We start from the raw sequence: 25144 nt of genomic DNA on the forward strand, positions 1-25144 counted from the left end.
GAAGCAAGGAAGGTATTGGATTACTCAGTGCTTGAGGTGTGTTCCTGGCAGACAGAGTAGCAGAACAGCATTCCTCTCTTCTGCCTTCAGTGGTATTTGCTGTCATTTCCTATTACTGCAAATATTTGATCCTGGATGAGCAGGAGGTAAGTTGGATTCTTAGTTGCTGGTATCCAAGCACCATGGTTTAGGGGATTTAGCTTCCTAAATCAACACCCATCTGGAAATGATAGAAAGCTGTATTTTTTTTCTGCAACAGGCTAACACAGAGATCAGTTATACAAGACATTGGAAACTTCTCAGTGAAAAGCATTCCTGATTTTACAGCCTGAGTATAATAATGGTGCCTTTCTAGTACTCTTAACTGCACCAATCAGCAAATAATGTTTTTAGCAGGAGATTAATAATAATAATAATAATTTTATTTATACCCGGGCCAGAGCCGGGCTCAGGGCTGCAATCCCCAATAAAATTACAATAAAACATAATAGGGGGGGGGGGGACAAACAAACAAACCAGTTTATTAAAATACAGGTTAAAATACAATTTAAAATAGCCTCATTTTAATAGTAGCCCATAAATCAAAACCATAAGAGGAGGGAAATATAAGGGTCAGACTGAGTTCAAACCAAAGGCCAGGCGGAACAGCTCTGTCTTGCAGGCCCTCCAGAAAGATGTCAAATCCCACAGGGCCCTAGTCTCTTGTGACAGAGCGTTCCACCAAGTTGGGGCCAGTACTAACTACCTTGCAGCTTGGGACCTCCAAAGTGTTGTTATTTGTGGACCTTAGGGTACTCTGCAGGGCATACCAGGAGAGGCAGTCCCATAGGTACGAGGGTCCTAGGCCGCATAGGGCTTTAAAGGTCAAAACCAGCACCTTAAACCTGACCCAGTACTCCACCGGGAGCCAGTGCAGCTGGTAAAGCACTGCATGAATGTGATCCCATGGCAAGGACCCCGTAAGGAGCCTCGCCGTGGCATTCTGCACCCGCTGAAGTTTCTGGGTCAGCTTCAAGGGCATCCCCACGTAGAGCGAGTTACAATAATCAAGCCTGGAGGTGACCATTGCATGGATCACAGTGGCCAGATCAGGGCGAGAAAGGTAAGGGACCAACTGCTTGATACGGCGGAACTGGAAAAATGCCACCTTTGCTGTGGCTGCAACCTGTGCCTCCATGGAAAGGGAGGCATCGAAGGTTACACCCAAGTTCTTGACAGAAGGAGCTGGCACTAATTGAGCCCCCGCAAGAGATGGGAGTTGACCCCCCAACCCCATGTCGTCCCAACCCAGCCAGAGGACCTCTGTCTTTGAAGGATTTAACTTCAACCGGCTCCCACGCAGCCACAGCTTCCAAGCGTCTGGTTAGTGTGTCTGGGGCCAAGTCAGGGCAGCCGTCCATCAACAGATAAAGCTGGGTGTCATCAGCATATTTATGACAACCCAGCCCCAAACTCCAGACAGTCTGGGCAAGGGGGCGCATAAAGATATTAGCAACATTCCATAGCCACAAATAATTTCGTTGTCTTCGCTGGATGCGGGTGGTGCTGTGGTCTAAACCACTGAGCGTCTTGGGCTTGCCAATCAGAAGGTTGGTGGTTCGAATCCCCGTGACAGAGTGAGTTGCTGTTGCTCTGTCCCAGCTCCTAACCAACCTAGCAGTTTGAAAGCACACCAGTGCAAATAGATAAATAGATACCGCTGCGGTGGGAAGGTAAATGGTGTTTCCATGTGCTCTAGTTTCCATCACGGTGTTTCATTGCACCAGAAGCGGTTTAGTCATGCTGGCCACATGACCTGGAAAGCTGTCTGTGTACAAAGGCCGGTTCCCTCGGCCTGAAAGTGAGATAAGCGCTGCACCCCATAGTCGCCTTTGACTGGACTTAACCGTCTAGGGGTCCTTTATCACTGAAATGATAGGGGCCCTATCATTTTATCACTGAAACGATAGGGGCCCCATTATCACCGAAATGCTTTTGGCAGTAGCTATCCACTTTTCTCAAAATCTGCTAGCACGGCACATGGATCTATTATGCGGCATCTCAAGGAGATTGACTAGATTTCCAGAGTTGTTTACTTAATGCTAAATATGCAATATAATAACAAGATTTCATTTACTGTACTGAAAATTCCTTAGCAGCTGTCTGCAAGTTAAGCTTTTTAAATTTGTCCTACTAAATTCCTTGGAAGAACACTGGAATGCAAATGCTTTTAAGATTTATTTACTTGGATGAAATGCAGGTGTTTGTTCAACTTTTATCACATGCAAGAGAATTTCAACAGTGTTGGCATATAAGGCATTAAATATATCCGTATTTTATATAGTCAAAAAAGGCTAATCTCAGCTGTGCTGTATAAATTTCTCAATAGTTGGCATCCTTTGATGAATTCCAAAGTAATACCTTAAGCAACTGATAGGGTAAAATCATCTCTCACCGTTACATGTGCAGACATCTGCTGCATTTTCTGTACCAGTTACAGCAGAACATTATGTTTTTTGGCATGAATTTATTCATTTGTTTGTTTAACAAAATCTATATACCACCTGATTGTAAGAAAACCTAAGTGGTTTCTAGCATTTTATTATGCTAAAAAGGATAAATATTCTAAGAATTTGATTCTTCACATAGCAGTCTGGATCCCTCATATTCACTTTTTCAAGGAACAAACAACTTTTTATTGTCTAGATTTCTGTCCTGCCTCGTTCCTGAACTTACAAAGTAGCTAACTGTAGTAAAAAGGAAAAAGAAATAAAAATAAAAAGCAAATAAAACAAAAATATAGATTAGCCAAGAAGATTAAGTTGAACAGGACAGAAAGAACCGAAACCATAACTAAACTAAATGCCATTAAAATAGGATAGGCCTTGCCAGGTGCCTAAAAGATAGGTAATAAGATGCTTGGCAAACATTATTTAGGAGGGAGTTCCATAATTTAGGAGGCACCACAGAAAAGGCTGTTTTCTGGTGGTTACCCACAAACCTTAGATAGTGAAAACAGTCTAAGAACAGCTTCCAGCGAAGGCCTTGTCCTGACAAAAATGTAGGTTGCTCTGGAAGAATCACTTAATCACATTCTTGTCTATTGGAATAAGTATGACTACTCTGGCTCATTTGGTGTGCAGGTTGCAATCTGAAGCTGCAAACACCTACATAGGGTGTTAGGCCACACTGATTTGATTGATGATAATAATTTTATTATTTATATGCTGCCCATCTGACTGGGTTGCCCCAGCCATTCTGGGTGGCTCCCAACTAAGATTTAAAAACACAACAAAACACGAAACATTTAAAAACTTCCCTATACAGGGCTGCCTTCAGATGTCTTCTAAAAGTCAGATAGTTGTTTATTTCCTTGACATCTGACGGGAGGCAATTCCTGCCTGGTTCCCTGTAACTTCACTTCTCATAGTGAGGGAACCTGGAGACCCAAGGTTCTACTCCCTTGGTTTAGTTCCTCTTATTATTTTGAATGTGTCTTTATTTTATTATTATTTATGTGGAATACATTTTAATTCATACTCTTCTCTGAGATCCTTTGGAATGAAGGGCAGGCTGAAAATAATATAAATATACATACAGTGCTTGGCTTTTAAACTTCACCGTTTTAAACAGGACAGTAAAGAAATATCATAAAACAGATTAGCTCAGTATAGTGCTACAAAGCACCTTAAGAAAATAGGATTGATGCACACAATTTAAAGAATCCTCAATGTACTGTACATTAGCTATACTAAAAGTATGGTGCCCACCTAATTATGAAGAAGCAAACTATACAGTGAGCAAACTGTTCAAAGGTTACAAGAAAGCTTGATGGTTGGATGATTTTCACAGAATTCCACTCTGCTATGTTCGCCAGTGATGTTTTATATCTCATGATTCTTAATAATAATTAAAATCATTATTTATTATTTCTACTTCGCCCATCCGACTGGGTTTCCCCAGCCACTCTGGGTGGCTCCCAACAGATTAAAAACAGAATAAAACATCAAATATTAAAAACTTTTCTAAATCCTTTTTGCTTTGGTTAAAGGCCACGACACTTACCTTACTGTATTTTGTTTACTTCAGTTAAGAACTTGGAAAGTGGCAGATCTGTACCAGGAATAAAGATGTTCTTTGGCCATGAAATTGTTAACGGTGAGAATATATATATTTAGTTATACTCAGAAATTCTTGATTGGGTTTAATGCCATCTGACAGTTCTTTTTGTCCCACCCCTTTTCAAATGAGGCTCCCTGCTCAAGGATGCATATGCATGAGCATAGCCAGGATTTTTGTTGGGGGGGAGGAACATGACTTTTGTGGGGAGGGCAAAATCAATGTGATTGGTCAGTTGGTTAAGTATTTCTATTGTTTTACTTGATCTGCCCCCCCCCCTGACTATCCCCATGTGCCTACATCCAGTTCAGTGAAACTGACAAATATATGTGCAATTTTATTACAGTGAGTAATACCACAGGATTCATAAAATGCTATGGAAAAGCTGTAATAAAGATCTGTTGGTCACATTTCAACACATTACACAAGTTATTTCCAACATTTTACAAAAATGCATTTTCTATGAAAAGCTGCAAGTTCAAGTACCCATTAATGTTGTCTTTGCATATCCTTCAAGCCAATACATGCTCACGTATGATCTGAAGCTTTGATGGCAGTACAGTAGATAGTGGAATGATTTAAGCATTAAATAATGGATATTTCATGTTTGTGATCACTATAATTAGAATCATCAGCTTCAGTATATTTGTATGTCTCTTTGCTATGGTAGAACAGCAGCTCATAACATACAGAATAAAATATAACAACATTTCAAGATAATGTATTAACACTTACAAAACACAACACAGTTTAAACAAAAAGCCACAGTACTATTAATAGGGCAAACAAACATATCACGTTAATAAACACTGAAACAATGCCTAACAATAAAATACAAAGCATCCAAACAGCAGCAAAAACAATGCCCCCTGCAGGAAGGGTGGGGAAAGCAAGTGAAAAGACTTCCTTGTTGGTTCCAGCAGACTCTCCTCTGTAGCAAGGAATTGGTGGCTGCTAAGGTATTAAGTTGTAAATTAGGAAATACAGTGGTGCCCCGCAAGATGAATGCCTCGCAAGACGGAAAACCCGCAAGACGAAAGGGTTTTCCGTTTGCAGAGGCGCTTCGCAAGACGAATTTCCCTATGGGCTTGCTTCGCAAGACGAAAATTGACGAAAATTTTTGAGGGTTTTTTTCGCTCCAAAACCCCTTTTTCTGAAGCGCTAAGCTGCTAAAAGCATTTTAGCAGCAAAACCACCAATCCCTTAAGCCTTTAATAGGCGTTAATAGCCCTTAAACTGCTAATAGCGCTAATCCGCTAATGGGCTTGCTTCGCAAGATGAAAAAACCGCAAGACGAAAAGACTCGCGGAACGGATTCTTTTTGTCTTGCGAGGCACCACTGTAGCTTGCTCAGAGCTTGCCTCTTCCAAACGTCTCAATCTTAGGCTACAAACCTCTCCCCTTGGAGTAAGCCCCCTTGAACAGAATGGGATTTACTTTTGGGTAAACTGGATTATACAGTAAGTCTTCTGTTTGCAATATGGTTATAATAATAATAATAACTTAGCCTACACAGTTATTGATAGATTACAGGCAAAGTTCAATAAAAGCATTTAGTAAAAGCTCTGAGAACTATATGGAGGAAGGGTTGACATAAGAGCATTTGAAGGTCATATTGTAAGCCTGTAGAACAGACATTTTCAGAAGCTTTTGCCCTGCTCTCTCTGAAATGTACCCCTTTTAAGTCTTACCTCAAAGCCTGTGTTTTAAAAGGACACTTTTATTCCTGTGGAGGCATCACACACCCGTTACCCTTGCCACCTTTCCCGCCCTTGTCTGCTGCTGAATGTCTCGCCTTTTGTCATGGGAATGATTCTGCTCTATTTATTAATGGCTGCACTCAGCCTGCCTTACCAGGTCGGTCTGGCCCTCTTAGCATAGGCCAAGTCTAGGAATTTCCATGTTTGGCACAGTTTAGTCAAACCTTCATTAATTCTAACTTTTGCTAACTCTGCCAAAATCTAAAATGTATGCATGGAAGTTGCAATTGTCATTTAGGGACATAATAGAAATCCTTCGTAACATTTTCAAACTTGCCCTTCATTGGTAAGATTCAAACCAAATTTGGGGTATGGGAGGAAAACGTACGTAGGGTTGTATCAAATGAATGGGCCGCCCAGCAGAGTCTTAGGGGCTGCATATTCTGCAGCCTTTCTCAATTCAGTGAGCCCTGTTTCCATTCTCTCCCCCTGGCCCCTTCCCTGTTTCAGTCTCAAATCCTTGTGCACTTCCCATTCTACCTTCTCAAGGACCTTGTTTTCAGATCCTGAATAGGCAGCCTGTTGTGGAGAGCATAATAGTACTGTAATACTAGCTGCTTTTGTCAATAGAGCCAAAGTGTTTTTTGGAGAGATTCTATAGAATAGGCCAGTGTAACTTCTATCCTATTTCCTATTTCCATGACATGTTTGCATTTAATTTAACCCTCTTAAGAGTCATGCCATGCTTATTGTCCTGTAGAATGAGTGCCTCTTTTCTGATCCTGGTAGCTTCCTTTCTTCTTGGGAGTCATGATTGCATTCTTCATTTGCCAGTAGCGTTTTTGGCCTATCTTCAACTTTCTAGGTATTGTGTAGTTCCTCATTGAAGGCAAAATCTGTAATTGGAGCTGTATATTCATTTTTCAGTGGAATTAATTGATGACTCGGAACAACACACTGCAGAAGGAAAGACAACTCCTATCAGGTACGTATGAAGAGTTTTATCATCAAAGATCACTGGTGAACTTGGATATTAGGATAAGTTAGGTGGAAAATCTTATATGTATACTGATTCAGCAAACTAAAGCAGTCCAGAAGCCTACTACTTGCAAGATGGCTGTAATCTATTGTCCCATAACCCATTACAGGATAGCCAGTGAACTTTGCACGTTGCCTCTGTAGTTCTTAATTTAAAATAACCTCTGTTTCTGGGTCCAGCTTCTCATTATTACCCTTCCTCCACAACTGAAATAATATTTTGTGTTGGGGGCGGGGTGAGGAGTGGCATGGTCCTATGTTATGTAATTTGAAAAAAATTGAGCTAAATTTCAGGGAATCTCCATTCAGAGGTAAACAAACGTTACTTCCGGAAACCACTACAAGCAATTCCAGTTAGGATTGCGATCTTAACTCTAATTCTGCTTGCTTGCATTCTACTGTTTTTCTGCTGAGGATCTTCCCTTCCTTGCTTCTAGGGTAACCCAGAATAACCTCTCCTGACCTGAAGCCCATGGGTGTAGGCAGATGTCCCCCCCCCCCATCAAGTAAATAAATAACAATTATTAACTAAAAGTAGAATTTGATAGATTTTTCTGAGCAAGTAATTTAAAACGACTGTTGTTGAGACATTTCATTCCAAATTTGCTAGACAGAGCCAGATAGAGGATGATGACAGGTGGGTACATTGCCCCCCACTAACACAAATCCTGGTGATGCCCATGCTGAAGCCCCATTGCCTAAATCAATTGCCAGTTCTTTTGCAAGATGTGAATGTTTGCATAGGAAGTCCTTGCTTCATGTAGAATAAAATGCCAAGAGTTTTTATGTTTACATTAGTTAAAATGTAAGATGTAGTCTGTCCACAGTTTTACCGTAGCTGATAATGAGAATTGATCAGGGCACCCTTAATAATGTATTGCACAGGGAAGCTCCATCTACCCAAGTGTCTGCAGTGGACAAAGGAGAACCACGGAAGCAGAACACACAGAATCCTGATTCTCTTTCTCAGGACACTCATCAGCTCAACCTGGGTAACTTCAGGTACAACTTTTCAGGTAGCTACCAGAAATTCAGCCTAATATCCAAGCAGCAAGTCATAATCCCATAATTTTTATGTCATCAACTTGGGGCTCTGTTTGTTTGTTTATAGGCTCCCCACACTTCACATTAAGGTCCCAGGGCAGATTACAGCAGTAAAAACAACTTTCAACTATAAAAACAGAAAATACCCTCTTCCAGGCATACCTCTACCCATCTCCTGTCTGCTTGCCCAGGCACTTTTTCAACCATTAACATAGCCTAAGCCATGTGGAAGGTTAATCAGCCCTTGGGTGTATTCAGCAAGCACTTCAGCCCAGAAATCCAGTTCAGTAGTTTATTTACAGCTGTAGATAAGATAATGGGCAAAATGGAGCATTTGTGGTTAGTGCTGCAATTGATTGGGTGGAAGAGAATTCCTAGGACTCTAGATTCAACTGGAAATTGTGTGGAATGTAAAAATAATATGGTCGCTGTAATACAGAAAGCCTTAGCTTTTATTTCCTAGCCTTCAAATGCTTAATTTGGAAACTGTATCACTTTATATCGTTCTGTTCATGTCATGGAGCAGTAAGAAAAAAAGGCCTTTTAATTACAGTTGTTTCTTGACAAAAGAGGATCCAGAAACAACCTGCTTTTTAAGAGATTTATGTGTAACTTGCTGTTAACAAGCATTATAACCAAATGTTTTGAAGAAAGGGTTACTGAGTTAATCAATTTATTTTATCTGTTTTCTAAGTATTGTTTCATGTCTCATCACAGCTTACCTTTTTTGTAAAGGAGAAAGCATAGTGTATTTTTGAATACATATTTTACAAACATATACTGTGAGCATAGGCAAGAGAAAATGTTTAGTATGGTATCTTTTTAACTGCAGATCAAGACAAAGGGGAGGACATAGAATATGTTGTTGTTGATCAATTTCAGAAGCAATTTGGTTCTGCAGTGAGTATAATATTGTTACTTTTACTTAAGGGTGTTTGTTTTGGTTGCTGTTCTGGGAAATTGTAGTTTGGCCAAGGATTTCTAATGGAATACCCAGCACCAAACTACTTTTCCCAAGGTTCATTGAAAACTCTGACCAATCACCAAGTGGTATAAATCTAATATAAATCTGAATGTCTAGAATTCATCATTTGTTAAATTTGTTTCCAATTTTTCCACTAAATGATACAGCAGTGAGCAACAGTAAAATCCAAAATAATAATCAAATCAGAAAAGAGGTATGTAAAACATAAATCAATAAGAACAGCAGCCAGTTGAACAAATTGCAATATTTACAGTGATTAGCTCAGTTTGTTAGAACACGGTGCTGATAATGCCAAAGTTGCAGGTTTGATCCCCATAAGAGACAGCTGCGTAATCATGCATTTCAGGGGGTTGGACTAGATGATTCTCAAGGTCACTTCCAACTCTACGATTCTATGAGAAAGTCAGATTGTGCTTGAATAAAAGCATCTTTGCCTGTCTGGCCAGAAGAAGGTAATCCAAGAAGATCCTCAGAGATTCTTCGCTGACAAGGAGTTTCAGAATTTCTCTCCTTTCTTGATCTTCTACATGCTTTAGAGGTTGAGAGGAAAAAGGGGCGCCTCTCCTGAGAATCTTGAAACACAGGCAGGCTCATATGATGGAATGCAGTATTTCTGATAATCAGACCCAAAGTTGTGTCGGACTTTGTATGTCATAACCAACACTGAATTAATGCCTGGAAATTTCACCAGTAGCCATTGAAATTATTGCAACAGGCTTCTTGTAACTTGTCCTGGTCAATGGTATGGCTATAGTGTTCTGATATATGCCTTGAATGACCATGAATAAACGACTGGAAAATCTGGCCATAAATCAAAAGTACAACTGTTAATCACTTGTTCAGGCTTGTTGTTGGTGGCTCTTGCAGGTGTGGGTGTGTGTGTGTGTGTGTGTGTGTGTGAGAGAGAGAGAGAGAGAGAGAGAGGTGTGTGTCAAAAATCTAAAATTTTATTACCAATTCTAAATTGAGTTTAATAATTTTTAGTGGATTACTTTAATTGTATAATTTGCCCATAGATGAAAGAACAGCATCTTAACATACCACCTTGAGGTAACCACAATACAAAGGGTATATTGTTACATGAGAAAATAACATAGTAAACACCATCTAGGTGGGAAACTTTTGTTAGGCTGTAGAATGTCTTACACCTAAAACTTCGTATTTAATGGCACTGTCTGAATAAACACTAGTAATGCTCAAGGAATGGAAACCCTGGGTTATTTTTATCTTTACACTTTGCTGATTATCCCTTGTTTCTCACTACCTCCGATGTATGCTGGGTGTGAATTTTTTGTTTGTCACAAATGAGGCATCATGTTTTCTGACCTGTCTTCTTCACTCTCCTTTACCTAGTAGTTTCTCCCCTTCTCACTAGATGGTGCACATCAAAAAGCAGAATGTTTGTAGTGTAGCAGCAGAGGGTGTCAATTTGTGTCGCCATGGAAAACTCTCTTGGTTACAGGTAAGAAGGAATATTTTATAAGCACTTAACATTGCTATTTGGAACCTTTGGGCTGAAACTTTTGATTTTTTGTTTCTTAATCAGTGGTCTTCTTATAACCAAGAGATACCTAACAGGAACAAAGAATATGATGTATCTGGGGTCTTCAGTATAACTCCCCTTTTGCTTTATTGTGTTGTTATGTAGCCCTTTGTTAACATACACAAATATATTCCTGGGGCCCTCTAGAGTCCTTTGGGACCTTCTAAGCCATGGGTAGGCAAACTAAGGCCCAATCGCCTTCTAAATCCGGCCCGCGGACGGTTCAGAAATCAGCGTGTTTTTACATGAGTGGAATGTGCCCTTTTATTTAAAATGCATCTCTGGGTTACTTGTGGGGCATAGGAATTCGTTCATTTTTCCCCCCTTCCAAAATATAGTCTGCCCCCCCCCCAAGGTCTGAGGGACAGTGGACCAGCCCCCTGCTGAAAAAGTTTGCTGACCCCTGTTCTAAGTGGTTCAGAAGAACAAACCCTCCAAGTAGATTTGTTTCCCCTACTGCTTGAAGGCAGGAATGCATTCTGGAAGGAAGGATTTTGGCTTTCTTCCTTTGAAGCGCCAGTTCTGTTCTTGCCTTCACTCAGAGCACATCATATGTATTCTATTTGTCTTCTCTTTTGTCTCAGGTGTGTGTGTTTGTTTGCGTTTGTGTGTGTGTGATTCTGTTAGGACAATAAGATTCATATTATGAAAATATTTTATTGCTAATATTTAAGTAAAACAGGTACGTATAATTTTTGTTTCTGTCCTGTATATTTATTATAGATTGCAACAAAGAGCAAGGTTTTCTTGTTTGACGTTTTCCTTCTGGGAGCTCGAGTGTTCAAGAATGGACTCCAAATGATACTGGAAGATCAGAACATTTTGAAAGTAAGTATTTGTCTAGCACGGGGACGCGGGTGGCGCTGTGGGTAAAAGCCTCAGCGCCTAGGGCTTGCCGATCGAAAGGTCGGTGGTTCAAATCCCCGCGGCGGGGTGTGCTCCCGTTGTTCGGTCCCAGCGCCTGCCAACCTAGCAGTTTGAAAGCACCCCCGGGTGCAAGTAGATAAATAGGGACCGCTTACTAGCGGGAAGGTAAACGGCGTTTCCGTGTGCGGCTCTGGCTTGCCAGAGCAGCGATGCCACGCTGGCCACGTGACCCGGAAGTGTCTCTGGACAGCGCTGGCCCCCGGCCTCTTAAGTGAGATGGGCGCACAACCCTAGAGTCTGTCAAGACTGGCCCGTACGGGGAGGGGTACCTTTACCTTTACCTTTATTTGTCTAGCACAGGGCATCTGAGAACCTATGTAGAGAAAATGTGAAATAACGTAGACATGGCAACATCAAATTGCATTTATTTATATATTACTTTTATCTCACCAACTACTACAGTACCTCTTCCTTATTTTCTTTAGGTTATCCATGACTGCCGGTGGCTTTCAGATTGTCTTTCTCACCAGTATGGAGTTATGCTCTCCAATGTCTTTGATACACAGGTAGCTTGTTAGTTACTTGTTCTCTAACTAGATTTTTCAACACACTTCTCAGTGCTGCGTATCTATTGTTTGTTTTCATTACTTGTTATTACATTTTATATCTCACCTTTCCTCCAAGGAGCTAAAGTTGGCATATGTGCTTCTTCTCTCCCCCCCCACCCCCCGCTCCATTTTATTCTCCTCTGAGATGCAAATTGTTATATGATATTGAGTTTTTAATTACATTTTATCGTTTTATGGTGTAAATTGTCATCTTTCATAAACAAATAAGTATAGCTGCAATCCTAACCCCACTTACCTAGGAGTAAGCCCCATTATATTCAGTAGGACTTATTTCTGAGTAGACATGGTAAAGAAATAAGTGGTTGGGACAGAAGAGCCACGGGTTCAATTCCCCGCTCCTCCACATGCAGCTGCTGGGTGACCTTGGGCTAGTCACACTTCTCTGAAGTCTCTCAGCCCCACTCACCTCACAGAGTGTTTGTTGTGGGGGAGGAAGGGAGGAAGGGAAAGGAGATTGTTAGCCGCTTTGAGACTCCTTAGGGTAGTGATAAAGTGGGATATCAGATCCAAACTCTTCTTCTTCATCATCATCATCTTCAAATTCATAAAGAAATATCTTACTTCAAGGGTGTTTGTCTTCAATTTCATGTGTACAATATTTCACAGAATCCAGGGGAAAAAACTGAATTTGATAGATATCTGAAGTCTGCTTGATTAATTATATACTGCTATATCATAAGAAATATCAAAGCGGTTTACAATAATATATGTAATAAAAACATGTTTTAAAAAATCAGCAATCAGTTAGCTATTATGGGAAGATGCTTTCTCAGTTGCCTGCATAAGCCTGACAGCAAAGAAAAGTTTTCTGCAGGCATTTAAAGGTTGAAACAAAAGACCCCTGCTGAATCTTCATTGGCAGAGCATTCCACAGGACTGGGCCAATGACATTAAAGGCTCGGGTTCTTGTTCCTGCCAGATGAACCTCGCCAACAACCCTCCTGGAGAAAGTCTCAGTGACCGATCTTGAATATAAGGGTTTAGGCAGTTGATGTTCTGTAGAGTTAGTATGCCGTTAGCCAGTAAAGTGTGGGCATGACATACTGATCCCTCGGCTTCCTTTCATAGGTTGCTGATGTCTTGCAGTTCTCAGTGGAAACAGGTGGCTTCCTTCCTCACCGTATCAGCTCTCTACAAGACTGCTTAATGCGATACTTGGGGATGCCCTACAGATGCATCTCTTTCATGGACCAAAGGCAGCGTGTGATTGAGGTAAGAGGGATGGAGCCATCCCATCCTTTTCTGGAAAATCTGTTCTGGTGTAGCCAGAATATATGTTATTAGCTATGATTATGGTCCTTTAGATGCTACTTTTATGGCAGTTATGCAAACCTTGTCAAAGAGAGGGTATACTCCGTATTTGTTCATTAGTTTGGTTGCCGGCACAGGACAAGGTACTGCAAACAGTAGAATAGTAGAATCATAAAATTGTAGAAAATCATAGAATCATAGAGTTGGAAGAGACCACAAGGGCCATCGAGTCCAACCCCCTGCCAAGCAGGAAACACCATCAGAGCACTCCTGACATATGGTTGTCAAGCCTCTGCTTAAAGACCTCCAAAGAAGGAGACTCCACCACACTCCTTGGCAGCAAATTCCACTGTCGAACAGCTCTTACTGTCAGGAAGTTCTTCCTAATGTTTAGGTGGAATCTTCTTTCTTGTAGTTTGGATCCATTGCTCCGTGTCCGCCTCTCTGGAGCAGCAGAAAACAACCTTTCTCCCTCCTCTATGTGACATCCTTTTATATATTTGAACATGGCTATCATATCACCCCTTAACCTCCTCTTCTCCAGGCTAAACATGCCCAGCTCCCTTAGCCGTTCCTCATAAGGCATCATTTCCAGGCCTTTGACCATTTTGGTTGCCCTCCTCTGGACACGTTACAGTTTGTCAGTGTCCTTCTTGAACTGTGGTGCCCAGAACTGGACACAGTACTCCAGGTGAGGTCTGACCAGAGTTGGAAGGGTCTCTCAGGGTCATCTAGTCCAACCCCCTACAGTGCAGGAATATCATCTAAAGTAAACCTGACAAATGGCTATCCAACCTCTGCTTAAAAACCTCCAAGGAAGGGAAGTCCACTTTCCGAGGGAGTCCATTCCACTGTCAGACAGCTCTTACTGTCAGAAAGTTATTGATGTTTAGTTGGAGTCTCCTTTCTTGTAACTTCATAGAATCACTGGGTCCAGGGGGCATTCACTGGTGAGTTCTTAAAATAACGCAAATGTGAAATAGTTGTTCTTATAAAAAGTAACTTGCCCCCAGTATCAGTACTAGAGGCCTGGAAAATGGCCAACGATACATCCGCTATTAAAAAGGAATCTGGGAAATTACATGCCAGATAGCTTAACATCTTTTCCAGGTAAATTGGTGAAAAGCATTCCTAAGGAAAAAAGTAACAACTGTATAAGACTCTTGCTTAAGTAGAATTAACACAGTTTCTGCAAAGACAAATCTTTCTTCTAAGCAAACTTAAAAGCCATGGATTAAGAGTTCTCTTATGGACCCACTAGCTCAGGAGTCAGCAAACATTTTCAGCAGAGGGCCTGTCCACTGTCCCTCAGACCTTGTGAGTATATTCTGAAAAAAAATAATGAACGAATTCCTATGCCCCACAAATAACTGAGATGTATTTTAAATAAAAGCACACATTCTACTCATGTAAAAACACGCTGATTCCCGGACCATCCACGGGCCGGATTTAGAAGGCGATCCGGATCCGGCCCTTGGGCCTTAGTTGCCTAACCCATGCACTAGCTGGTTAAATGACAGGAAGCAGAGAATACAAATAAATTGATTGTTCTCATAATGGAGAGATGTGAGAAGTGGGGTTCCCAAGGGTCGGTATTGTGATCTGTGCATACTATCCAACTAAGTCTTACTTGGAGTAGTCAGTGGGTTTAAGCAACTTAAGATCTCTCTGTTTTTAGGAGGAATAAAAGCCCATTTTTCTACGTAGGGCAGGAGATGGTTCTGAAAACACTTGGAATGCAAAGGTGTTATCAAGGAGTCCAGAAGCAAGTAGTTCTCTATAAACATGTTCTTGGGAGGAAAAGGGGTACAGGGAAAGCCTAGGGAAATCTCAGGAGTGGAAGGAAGATGAAGGTCTAAGAAGGGAATATTATAGAAAGAGTAAACAGGTAAAGGATAGAAGCAATGGGGAAACAAGAAACCAAAGTTCACAAATGGCTAATAGAGGCTTGGTATGAAAGATGCAAGATTCTATCGGGTGCAGAATACTAGGTATTTGTGTGTTCTTACCTGGGAGTTCGTCTTACTGAATTTATTAGCGATTACATCTGAGTAAACTTGCATAATTTATTTATTTTTAAATCTGATATTGCTAATATGAATCATGTTTGTTTAGTGTGGTTATAATACTTAGCATTTATATAGTATATATGACCAATCCTCAATACTGTCTTGGTAATTCTGTAAAGTAGGCCGGTATTCTCATACAGGAGATGGAGGGCTGCAGCTGAGAGTAAATTGCTAACCTAAAGTCACGTGGTGAGTTCATAGGAGACGCAAAATTCAGCCCAGTGCTTCCTGATGCACAGCCAGGCATGTCCAAAGTCTGTATTTGCGGCCTAATCTGGCCCGCTGGTTGGTTTAATCTGGCCCTTGCGGCACTTTATCTCCTAAAAAAAGCTCAACAATTCTGGTTGGCCCTCACGCATGTTCACTTCATCAAATCTGGCCCTCTTTAAAAAAAGTTTGGGCACCCCTGAGAAAGTCTAAGCCAATAAGTTATACCAGCAATTGCATTTTGAACTCCAGTTTGGGAAGTCTTAGTATTACTATTTTTTTTCATTTTACATTTGGGGTATGTAGGAAAACCCTGAGATATGGTTTGTGCGACCCCTTCCACCTGCATTGCTGAAAGTGTTGGCTCTGGAGGCAGCATACCTCCTCCCTCTCCGCATGTTGCTACTCGATGAAATCATGTCTGACTTAACAACTTTGGTGGATGGATATCTAAATGCCTTTCGGGAAGGATCTGCAGATCCACTGGGGAGCACAGAGGTAAGTGAAACTTCAATAACTTTCAACTGCCTTATTGCTGCCAGTCTTGTTTTTAGATTTCAGAACTGCACATTACTGAGGTTTGATACTTGTTTGTTTGTTTGAATCCTGTTCTGCTTTCATTTTCCAGGAGATTCCAAAGCAATTCACATTATAAATCACAAAAAATTAATTGGAATTGTTTGTAACACCATCATAACTAAATGCAACAGGAACCAGCGCTAGTCAGAGAACGCCTGAGTGAAGAGTGTTTAGTTCAGGGGTTGGCAATTTTTGTGTGGCTTGGGCTGGTTCACGGTCCCACAGACGCCACGGTGGGCCAGAGTGTGTGCACGCACGCATGCGCAAACACTATTTCTGACGCTCCTTCTGGCACACAGGTATGCGCAGCTTCCCATTGGCTGCAGGAGCCAGCCAATGGGAAGCCGGCCAGCGTTGTGGAAGGTGGTCCCCACTCTGCTCAGTGCCGGGAGCTGGCCGAGTGGGTGGCAGGAGTCCCCAGGCAGGTGGCGGGGGGGCCATGAGCCAGTTAAACGACCCCCATGGGCCGCTTGTGGCCCATGGGTCTTAGGTTTCCGACCCCTGGTTTAGTTGATGCTAGTGAAACCACCCATCATTGGTGCCTGCCTAGCCTCAGTGGGAAGAGCAATCCAAACCCAGTCAGATAACCTCAGTGTTGTCTACACTGACTGGCAGTGGTTTTCCAGGCATTCAAGCAGGAATCTTTTCTAGCCTTACCTGGAGATCCCAGGTATTGAAGATGTGACTTTTTGCATGCAAAGCCAATGCTCTTATCACTCAGGCACACCTCTTCCAATACCAGATCCTTAGTATTACGTTTGATTGTCTTATATCTCCTGCCAGTCCTCTTCATATGGAAAATGGGTATTTAAAGGACTTACCTGAGGAATGTGACCACAAAGAGCCAACACACACACCCTGCCCAGAGGGGAGCGAGCCTTGAAAAAGTTGAGCTGGTTCTCCTCCCAACGTCAGGGGACCCAGTTCCCTTCATCACAGTGGGTACCATGCAAGAGTAAATATTACTTGCAAAAATAAGAGTGAAATGCTAACACACACACATCCAATAGTGTTGGGGTTAGGAGGATGCAGTGTTTGTGTCAGCTGAGAGGCACATCATTGGCGATGGTAGGGATTTATCACAACAGAGGCATCAGTAAGTGCCTGCCAGTGTTAGGCAGCAGATAGCCATTTAAATGGGTTGCTTCAGGGTGGGGATTTTCAGGCCCCTCATTGGCAGGGATCTAACACAGCTGTATTGAGCCTTTCAGTGTTTTAGCTCCATCTGTAGATTTAACTATTCTTGAAACAGCAATAAAAAGTATATTACAGTTCTGATCTACATGCATGCGATTTTTAATTAGATGTCCTGTATGGAGCTACCACAAGAGCTTAGACAACTGGCAGATTTTTACAAGGAACGAAGAAAGAGGGCAATGCAGAACTTCCAGCTGAATGAGGAAGGTCTCCTCATCAGAAAGCAATTAGAAACTATGGGAAGAAGGGTAGCAAAAGCGAAAGAAAACCAGAGAGAGAGTACTGGCTTAGTTCTTTCTAGTAGGGCAGTATCCCCTAAAACTACCAGTCCTCTCCACCTCTTGGGTCAAGATGATCAGGACAACTCTGAAAAAGAAGACTGGCAGGCAAATAATTGTAATAATCAATGGGCAACAGTTGGTGCGAGTAATGTTGAATCTGAAGCAGAAGCAAGACGTCCCGTTTGCTGTAAATCAGTAGTGGGAGCATCTGAGGTGAAAGGAAGAAAACCATCTCCAGCGTTCAGACCGCAAACAAAGGTAGATTTGACTTTAGAAGAGGAAATAAAGGAATTGTTGACAGAAGGCAAGAATGAAGACAACAAATCTGTTTCTGCCCTTTCACCTCCAAAAGCAAACAATTCTAGGATCCCATTTCAAGCTGTAAAGCAATCTAGCCAAACTCTGTCTAATGCTGCCATGAGTAGAAATCCCTCTTCTCAAACAACTCGTGATTACTGTCTCCAGGTTCCCACAAGACAGAAGAATAGGGGGAAGTGATTTGGCAGTTCACTTTGTCTTGCCTTGGGGCTGCCAGCCCCAAGCCCTGGAGGCAAGCAGCAGAAATCGTTTCCTTTTCAAATTTGTTATTGGAAGACTTCCATTAATGGAGCAAATTCTGGAGGCAGCTGGACACAATACCCTTCATGTTGTATGGCAGTTTCCTGCTCCTATAAACAAAATTGATGTTACTGGTGTTAATTCTACCACTGTAGTCTTGAGTCCAGTATTTTTCCAGATTATTCCAAAGAACCATTGATTTTCATTCTATTTGAATGTTCCAATTATCCAACTAAACCTAAAGTTCATGTGTGTGCTTCCTGTATTGTTAACTTCATGACAAAGGGGGAAGGAGTCCCCAACCCTTTCATGATGATTTCAAAAAAAACCAAACCACCCAACAACATAGAAACACAAATCATCTGCAGAATTGTTAGCTGTTCCCCACTGCTCCCCAATACAGTATTTGCAGTAATATCTTTGGAACAGGTTTTCCATTCTGGATCGCAAAATTCTCCCTGGAGCAATATAGAAAGTTATTTATTGCACCAGGTACCCATAAATAATAGCATTATTTGTGCAACATAGTCTACAAAGGGAACAGCAAACATTTTTAAGCAGCTCAATCATACCCATGTTTACTCCGAAGTTCAATTATCAATTGGACATGTGATGCAGTACTGTATAACTGTGTTCTAGGTTTCAAAAGGTTGTTGTTGTTGTTGTTCAGTCGTTTAGTTGTGTCCGACTCTTCGTGACCCCATGGACCAGAGCACGTCAGGCACTCCTGTCTTCCACTGCTTCCACAGTTTGGTCAAACTCATGCTGGTAGCTTCAAGAACACTGTCCAACCATCTCGTCCTCTGTCGTCCCCTTCTCCTAGTGCCCTCCATCTTTCCCAACATCAGGGTCTTTTCCAGGGAGTCTTCTCTTCTCATGAGGTGGCCAAAGTATTGGAGCCTCAGCTTCACGATCTGTCCTTCCAGTGAGCACTCATCACGATCTGTCCTGGCTTCCTTTTTTTTGTGGGGAAAACAATTACATGGTAAAAGGCCTTTAGCTGGGCAGCATTACAGCAGCGGAACTGCAAGGAAAAGATCCTAAGCATGCTTAATTAAAAATAGGTATGAGTTGTTCATTTTCAAAATAGAAGGGCAAAGCTGTATATTGTTTGTTGGAATTTGAACAGATGTTTCTTAAAATGCAAGTGTGTACATTTCAGATATAAACCTAATATGCTGGGTTTTTTGGTAGATGGTTTTCCCAAGAAAACTCTTCACAAGGCAGTTAGAATGTTTTTCTCTAAAATAAAAGTCGTGTTTCTTCTTTGTGGTCTTTTTGCATTCACGTATATAGGTCCTGTATCTGCACAGAGCAACATCTTTTAGAGCTTCAAAATGGAATCCAGCAATCATCCTTCAAACAGGTGGCCCCTGCACTGTATACAGGCCTTGAGGAATAGGCAACCAACTTAGCACCACCCCATTCACTTTCATGCACTACAGAATTAATGTTTTGCAGCTTTCCTCAACATTTTTTATTCTAATTTGCTGGACGTACCTGTTACGTTATATATACAGTGGTACCTCAGGTTAAGAATTTAATTCGTTCTGGAGGTCTCTTCTTAACCTGAAACTGTTCTTAACCTGAAGCACCACTTTAGCTAATGTGGCCTCCTGCTGCCGCTGCATAATTTCTGTTCTCATCCTGAAGCAAAGTTCTTAACCCGATGTAATATTTCTGGGTTAGCGGAGTCTGTAACCTGAAGCGTATGTAACCTGAAGCATATGTAACCGGAGGTACCACTATACTAAGTCCCCCCCCCCCGCCCGATGGATTTGGACACTGCGGCCTAGATTACCCCTTTAGCTGCCTGAAAATACAATTCCTCAGATATAAGTAGAATAACAACTTAAAAGGAGCCCTGCTGAATCAGACTAAAGGTCTATTTAGCCTACCATCCTATTTTTCCACATACTTACTGGTCTATTTCTCTACTATTGAGAGCAAAAGCTTCCTTCTCCCATTCACGGGTGGCTGGTGTCCACTAGACTTGGTGGGGCAATTAAGAAGTCTTAAGGTGTGTGGCCAAGTTCTTCCCCCTACATTATACTGTGGACACTTTAGGAATTGCTGTTCTATAGATAGCACCTAACTAAATGGAAAAAATAGCCTAGTTTTAAGAAGGGTTTCCTGCTCTCCCAAACACTTCTTCTGGGGGGGAAAGTTCTGTGGCCACTTGAACACTGCAATTGTATTAATACCTGGCACCTAAGTGTCTCATTATGGCTCAGAAGGGGTGGATTCATACAACAAATACTAGACTACTCAGAACTAAGCCCCACTGAATTCCATGTGGATCACTCCCTGGTATGAACAGGATTGCAGCCTGGTTAGACTTAAAAGGTGTCACACGGGACTGTTAACAAGGAAAGAAAAGGATTCCATAACTTTCCAGACCTACTGGAAAAGATTATGCCCCTGGCTCAGTGTATTCATTTCTACATCTTTCCCTCCAGAACGCTGAATAAAGTGCAGGGATATTTCATGGACTAGGACCTGCGTTAAAATCACCACTCAGCCATAAAACTTACTGTGACCTTTGAGCAGTCTCAGCATAACCAGCTATTCTCTGGTACCTGGTATTCAGTAGCAGCTTATAGTCATCACAACTAGGAATAGTCAGATCTACGGATGAGGTTAATCTGCTCTTTCAAGTTGGTGTCCATCTTTCCAGTTGTAAATGCAGCACGAAAAAACTTAAATTTTGTCTAAAATGTGTCCTTAGGTTTTAGAGATATAAGTAGGAAAGTCCTGGCCAGATATATATACATGCACACATACAGTGTTACATATAATTTATATCCTTTTACCAAAAGAAATACATTGCAAGAACAAAATACACTGCAGCACCTTAGAGCTATCACAATTTTCCTTGCAAGGCAGTTACAAAAATAGCTCAATTATTTTCCACAGTGGCAAACCTTTTACAGTAATACTGAAGTGGTAAGACAAGAAATGTGCGGGGGGTGGGGAGGTGAATTGAAAGAGAAATTGATACCAGGTTATATCAAATTAATGCACGGGGCATTTGATTAAAGGGATCCAGTTCTCAATTTTATTTCATTCACTGTAAGAGATTTATGTGCCGTCTTTCGGGCTTTAATAAAAAAAACAGCCGTGGCAAAAGCATGCTGGAGAAACCGCGTGGAGACGAACTGCGAACAGAGAATTCGATTACTGCATGTGAAAATACTTTCAATCAAAAGAAAGGCTCTCAGTTGATCGCAGGCCTACCAAGGTCTGCACAGCCCCACCCCTAAACACAGGAGCAAGGTTAGCCAAACGCTACGTCACTTCCAAGGAGCTCCCGTTGGAATCTTACCCTCGCGAACCTTTAGCTGGCGCCTCGCGCGAGAATTGCTAACTCACGCCAGTCTCTTCGGCCGAAAGCGTTCGGTAATTTCCGTCACCGCCAGACTCAACCAGTCGAACGATGAACGAATCGATGCTACAGGGGTCCTTGTGGGTTCTATGTGGGGGGAAGAGCACGGGATGTGGGCTCGGGGACAGTGTGGCGGTTGCGGCAAAGCACGCCGCCGAGTATTTCTAGGTGGGGGCTCCGAGGGCCAGCTAGGGGTGCCGAGTTCGATTGTTCTGGCCTGGCCATGGCGCCTCTCCTCCCCCCCGCCATGGCTCCCCGTGTCCCTGCTCCTCTCCTCTCAGTGAGCGAAAGTGGCCGCCGCCGCCGTCCCAGCGCCCGCAGCCGCCGCCTCCTCAGCAGCAATAGCGCGGCCGCCATCTTGGCGAGGCAGAAGCCGAGAGGCACCGCGGCAGGGCACAGGCAGCGCCAGCGCAGCGCGGGGCGAGAGGCCGGCGCCAGAGAGCGGGGCGGGCAGCTCGCAAGCCACCCCCGGCCCAAGCCGGGCCACACACCAGGTAAGACGCTGGGGCTCCCGGGCCGAGGCAGGGGGCAGCGCCGGAGGGACCCGCTAGGCCAGGTTCCGGCTTCCCCCCCGAACCCAACCCCTCCTTCCCGCTCCCTCCGCAGCGGCCCCGGCAGCCGGGCCTTCTCTTAAAGCGACAGGCCCTGCCGCTCCTCTGGGGCGGAGGGAAGGGAGAGCAGGCACACGCGCGCCCCCCACTGCGGAGGGGGCGGGACCCCGGCAACCTCCCCTCGCCCGCAAAACGCTCGCGCGGAAGGAGGGAAGGCGCCCTTGGCGGGGCCCGTGCCGCCCCTCGGCAGCGTGCGGCGCCGGGGTGAGGGTGTGTCGGTCGCACCCAGCCCACGTGCGCGCCCCGCGCTTTGCATGAAGGCGGCGGACGAGGAAACGGGAGCTCAGCGTATGCGCTTGACAGCCCCGCCTTAAGCAGCGTCCCGGTTTAGCCTATAGGATTGCCAACCGCACTGCTTCCTATGCGGTCTGTTAACCATTGGAACGTGCGGTTCGACTCTTTATTCGGTGTTATTTTGGTATGGTTTGTGGGGTTCAGGATCGTGCTTGCAGATTCCAAGACCCCAGCATACTTGAGCGTCAAGCGTAAAACAGAAAATAAAAGTGCATATCGGTTTCGCAATTTTAATCTGAAAATTTCTGTTCGCATGGATTATGTAGAACACGTGCTCAAAAGCTGTAAATGACTTACTGGTCACATGGTAAGTGTGATTTGGTAGTTTGATCTGGGATGCATATAGTGCAACCTGATCACACTCCAAAGCGTTTGGCTGCTGGGCTGTCCTCGGTAACTAGAATGGCAATTATGGAGGGCTGTTGGTTAAGATTGTGCTGTTGCATGTTTAAACTGGAAGGTCTGGCTAGCTTGTAGCATAACATGATGACTATCACTTCCTTTGCCCCCTGGTTGCAAGCAAACTTACCTTTCACAAGTGTATTTGTGACAGGTCATTATGCCTGTGTTCCATATATACTACTAATAGGAGTGAGTGTTTCTGTTATTTAAAAGACTTCAGTACACATCTTAATCTTGACTTCTATGCAATCTCCTGCAAGGTTTCTTGGGTAGATGTAGTGTTTTGACAGAGGAGAGGTAAATACCAGTACAGTCAAACCACGCTTGTTGAATGGCTCCGTTTTCGAACATTTCGGCTCCCAAGCGCCAAAAACCCAGAAGTAAATGCTCTGGTTTTTTAATAGCTTTTGGAAGCCAAACGTCCTACGTGGCTTCTGCTTGAGTGCAAGAAGCTCTTGCAACCAATCAGAAGTCTCGCCTTGGTTGCTGAACATTTCAGAAGCCCATCAGGCTTCTGGAACCGATAATGTTCGACAACCAAGGTTTGACTGTACTTATTAGTGTACTAAGGGGTGTGATGGTCTGCTTGTAATTAGACCATCACAGTGTATTATTTCCAAATTTTGGATATAAATTGTTTGATTCAGAGCAGCTAAATTGGTTCCTCTACTGCAGGGGTAGCTAATCTGCAGCTCTTTAAATGTTGTTGAACTGCAACTCCCATCATCCTCAGCCATCATGGCCAATGGTCAAGGATAATGGGACATGTAGTTCAGCAGTATCTGGAGGGCCATTCATAAGTTAGCCACCTCTGCTCTGCTGCATCAAAACCAACATGGGGCTGTTTTGACTGGAGCTTGGTTGTTTTTCTTCATGCTTTTTAGTGCTCCAGGATTAGAAATGTTATGTTGTTAACATCTTAATTATAGAAGCCAAAAGCAGTCGTTCAACTAGAATATCTTGTACTGCTACTTGAAAAATTAGAATGAGAAAGAACATGTGGCATAGGTTAAAACTTATCACTGCTAAACATTTACTTAGTACTTCAGATTTGCAAAGTATACGTTTGCCTTCAAAACAGTTCTGTAGTTGGTTGCTAGTATTACCATTTCACAGATGAGTAATGGAAATGTATGGCCAGATCCTACCCATCTTTTAACTGAAAGTAAGCCCCACCAAGTTTAATAAACACCAAAGTAAGTGTTCATAGCAGTATAACTTCAGTATAGTTTTATCCTTTCACATAAGTCTTTGAAAAAGGTGGAACTTAAACTTCCTTTCTAAATCAATAGATTTCCTAGCAATTTTTTTCCTACTCTGTTGTTTAGCAACCAAGAATATGTTGTTCTTTGACTTTAGATAGCCACAGATTCAAATCAAAATGAAACTCAATTTTAGTTTTTCTGCTTACTGAAACTGATGCAAAATTTAAAGAAAAAAGTAAAGTACAGAAGAATATTAAATTAGGATTGATTTATTTCCATAATCTGGTGGTAAAAATGCTTTTGCTTTAGTGGAACCCCGCACAGTAAACCTGAGACAATTCTGTTCCAGTTAAGCACAGAAGCAACTGACCCAGCAAAGCAAAACCACAAATGTCATGTATTGGCTGTGAAGCGACCTATGCACTAGTTTTGTATAAGGGTCAATGGTCTGTGTGACAGATGTGTATATCACTAGTTGTCAACCCTTGGCTGTGTTTTCTACCACACAACAGCAAAGTTTACTACATGCAATGGTACTTACAACAAACACTTGTGGATTTGTTACACAGCAGCTCTTCTCTCAGAATTAAAGTAGTTTTTCACCTATAATAATGTGTTAAGCTGCTGAAAAGTCATCCGTTATCAGTTTGCTCATTTCTTTCTGTGGTAGGTAGGTTTTTGTATGTTCTTGTCCGGACTCCTATGTTGATTTCAATCTTCGTTGTTATATAGTAATTCTTTAACTATTCTTGAAAAAGGTTTTTCTACAAACTTACTAAGTTAATAATGCCTTTATTGGGCTAGAGCCTGAACACTTTTTTCAAGAACATGTTGTCCATTTGAGATTACTGATTTGCTATCCTGAACCAGTGGCTACAGGCATTTTAGTATTGCAGATCTCTCCGAAAGTACTAGATTCCAAATAGTCTTTTTGTAGAAGTCTTGTACAAATATCTGATTAGAAGCTTGTGCAGATTTTAGATGTGGCATAGTCCACAACCCAGAACTGACGGTTATATGGGTTTGTGAGGGATCACGTACTGTACTGTGTTGTTTTCTCTTCACCTGCCATTATGTGAGAATGCAACAAAAGTCACAGTTTGACTAACAGCGTAATCCAATGGTACTGCTATGTCAATGCCACTGATGTCAATGTAGTAGTAGCTTAATGCAGTTGGGATCCCTTACACTCCTAGCAGCA

The 25144-nt window shown here is 42.5% G+C and overlaps 2 protein-coding genes and 1 long non-coding RNA gene across 11 annotated transcripts in view; 2 read left to right on the forward strand and 1 right to left on the reverse strand.

The window, feature by feature from the left end:
• Positions 1–18192, forward strand: part of EXD1 (exonuclease 3'-5' domain containing 1) — a 23735-nt gene extending 5543 nt beyond the window's left edge. For all 8 annotated transcript variants that reach the window (XM_083450440.1, XM_083450437.1, XM_083450439.1 and 5 more), the window contains 10 exons: positions 4069–4137; positions 6726–6783; positions 7722–7852; positions 8713–8780; positions 10241–10327; positions 11132–11236; positions 11761–11841; positions 12973–13116; positions 15738–15929; positions 17315–18192. In XM_083450440.1, the coding sequence (XP_083306566.1) occupies positions 4069–4137; positions 6726–6783; positions 7722–7852; positions 8713–8780; positions 10241–10327; positions 11132–11236; positions 11761–11841; positions 12973–13116; positions 15738–15929; positions 17315–17986 (1607 nt within the window). In that variant the 3' untranslated portion in view covers positions 17987–18192. The remainder of the gene's footprint in view (positions 1–4068; positions 4138–6725; positions 6784–7721; positions 7853–8712; positions 8781–10240; positions 10328–11131; positions 11237–11760; positions 11842–12972; positions 13117–15737; positions 15930–17314) is intronic.
• On the reverse strand, positions 17283–22298 carry LOC310682496. The gene is made up of 2 exons (XR_014513912.1): positions 21372–22298; positions 17283–19002 (listed from the first exon to the last, which is right to left on the reverse strand). It is a non-coding gene; the product is annotated as an uncharacterized lncRNA (long non-coding RNA).
• The window catches only part of INO80 (INO80 complex ATPase subunit), a 53791-nt gene continuing 50434 nt past the window's right edge, over positions 21788–25144 (forward strand). For both annotated transcript variants that reach the window (XM_083449733.1, XM_083449734.1), the window contains exon 1: positions 21788–21925. The gene's annotated coding sequence lies outside the window, so the exon portion shown is untranslated. The remainder of the gene's footprint in view (positions 21926–25144) is intronic.

This window comes from Podarcis tiliguerta (genome assembly GCF_965153285.1).
Source record: "Podarcis tiliguerta genome assembly, chromosome: 1".
Lineage (NCBI taxonomy): Eukaryota > Metazoa > Chordata > Lepidosauria > Squamata > Lacertidae > Podarcis > Podarcis tiliguerta.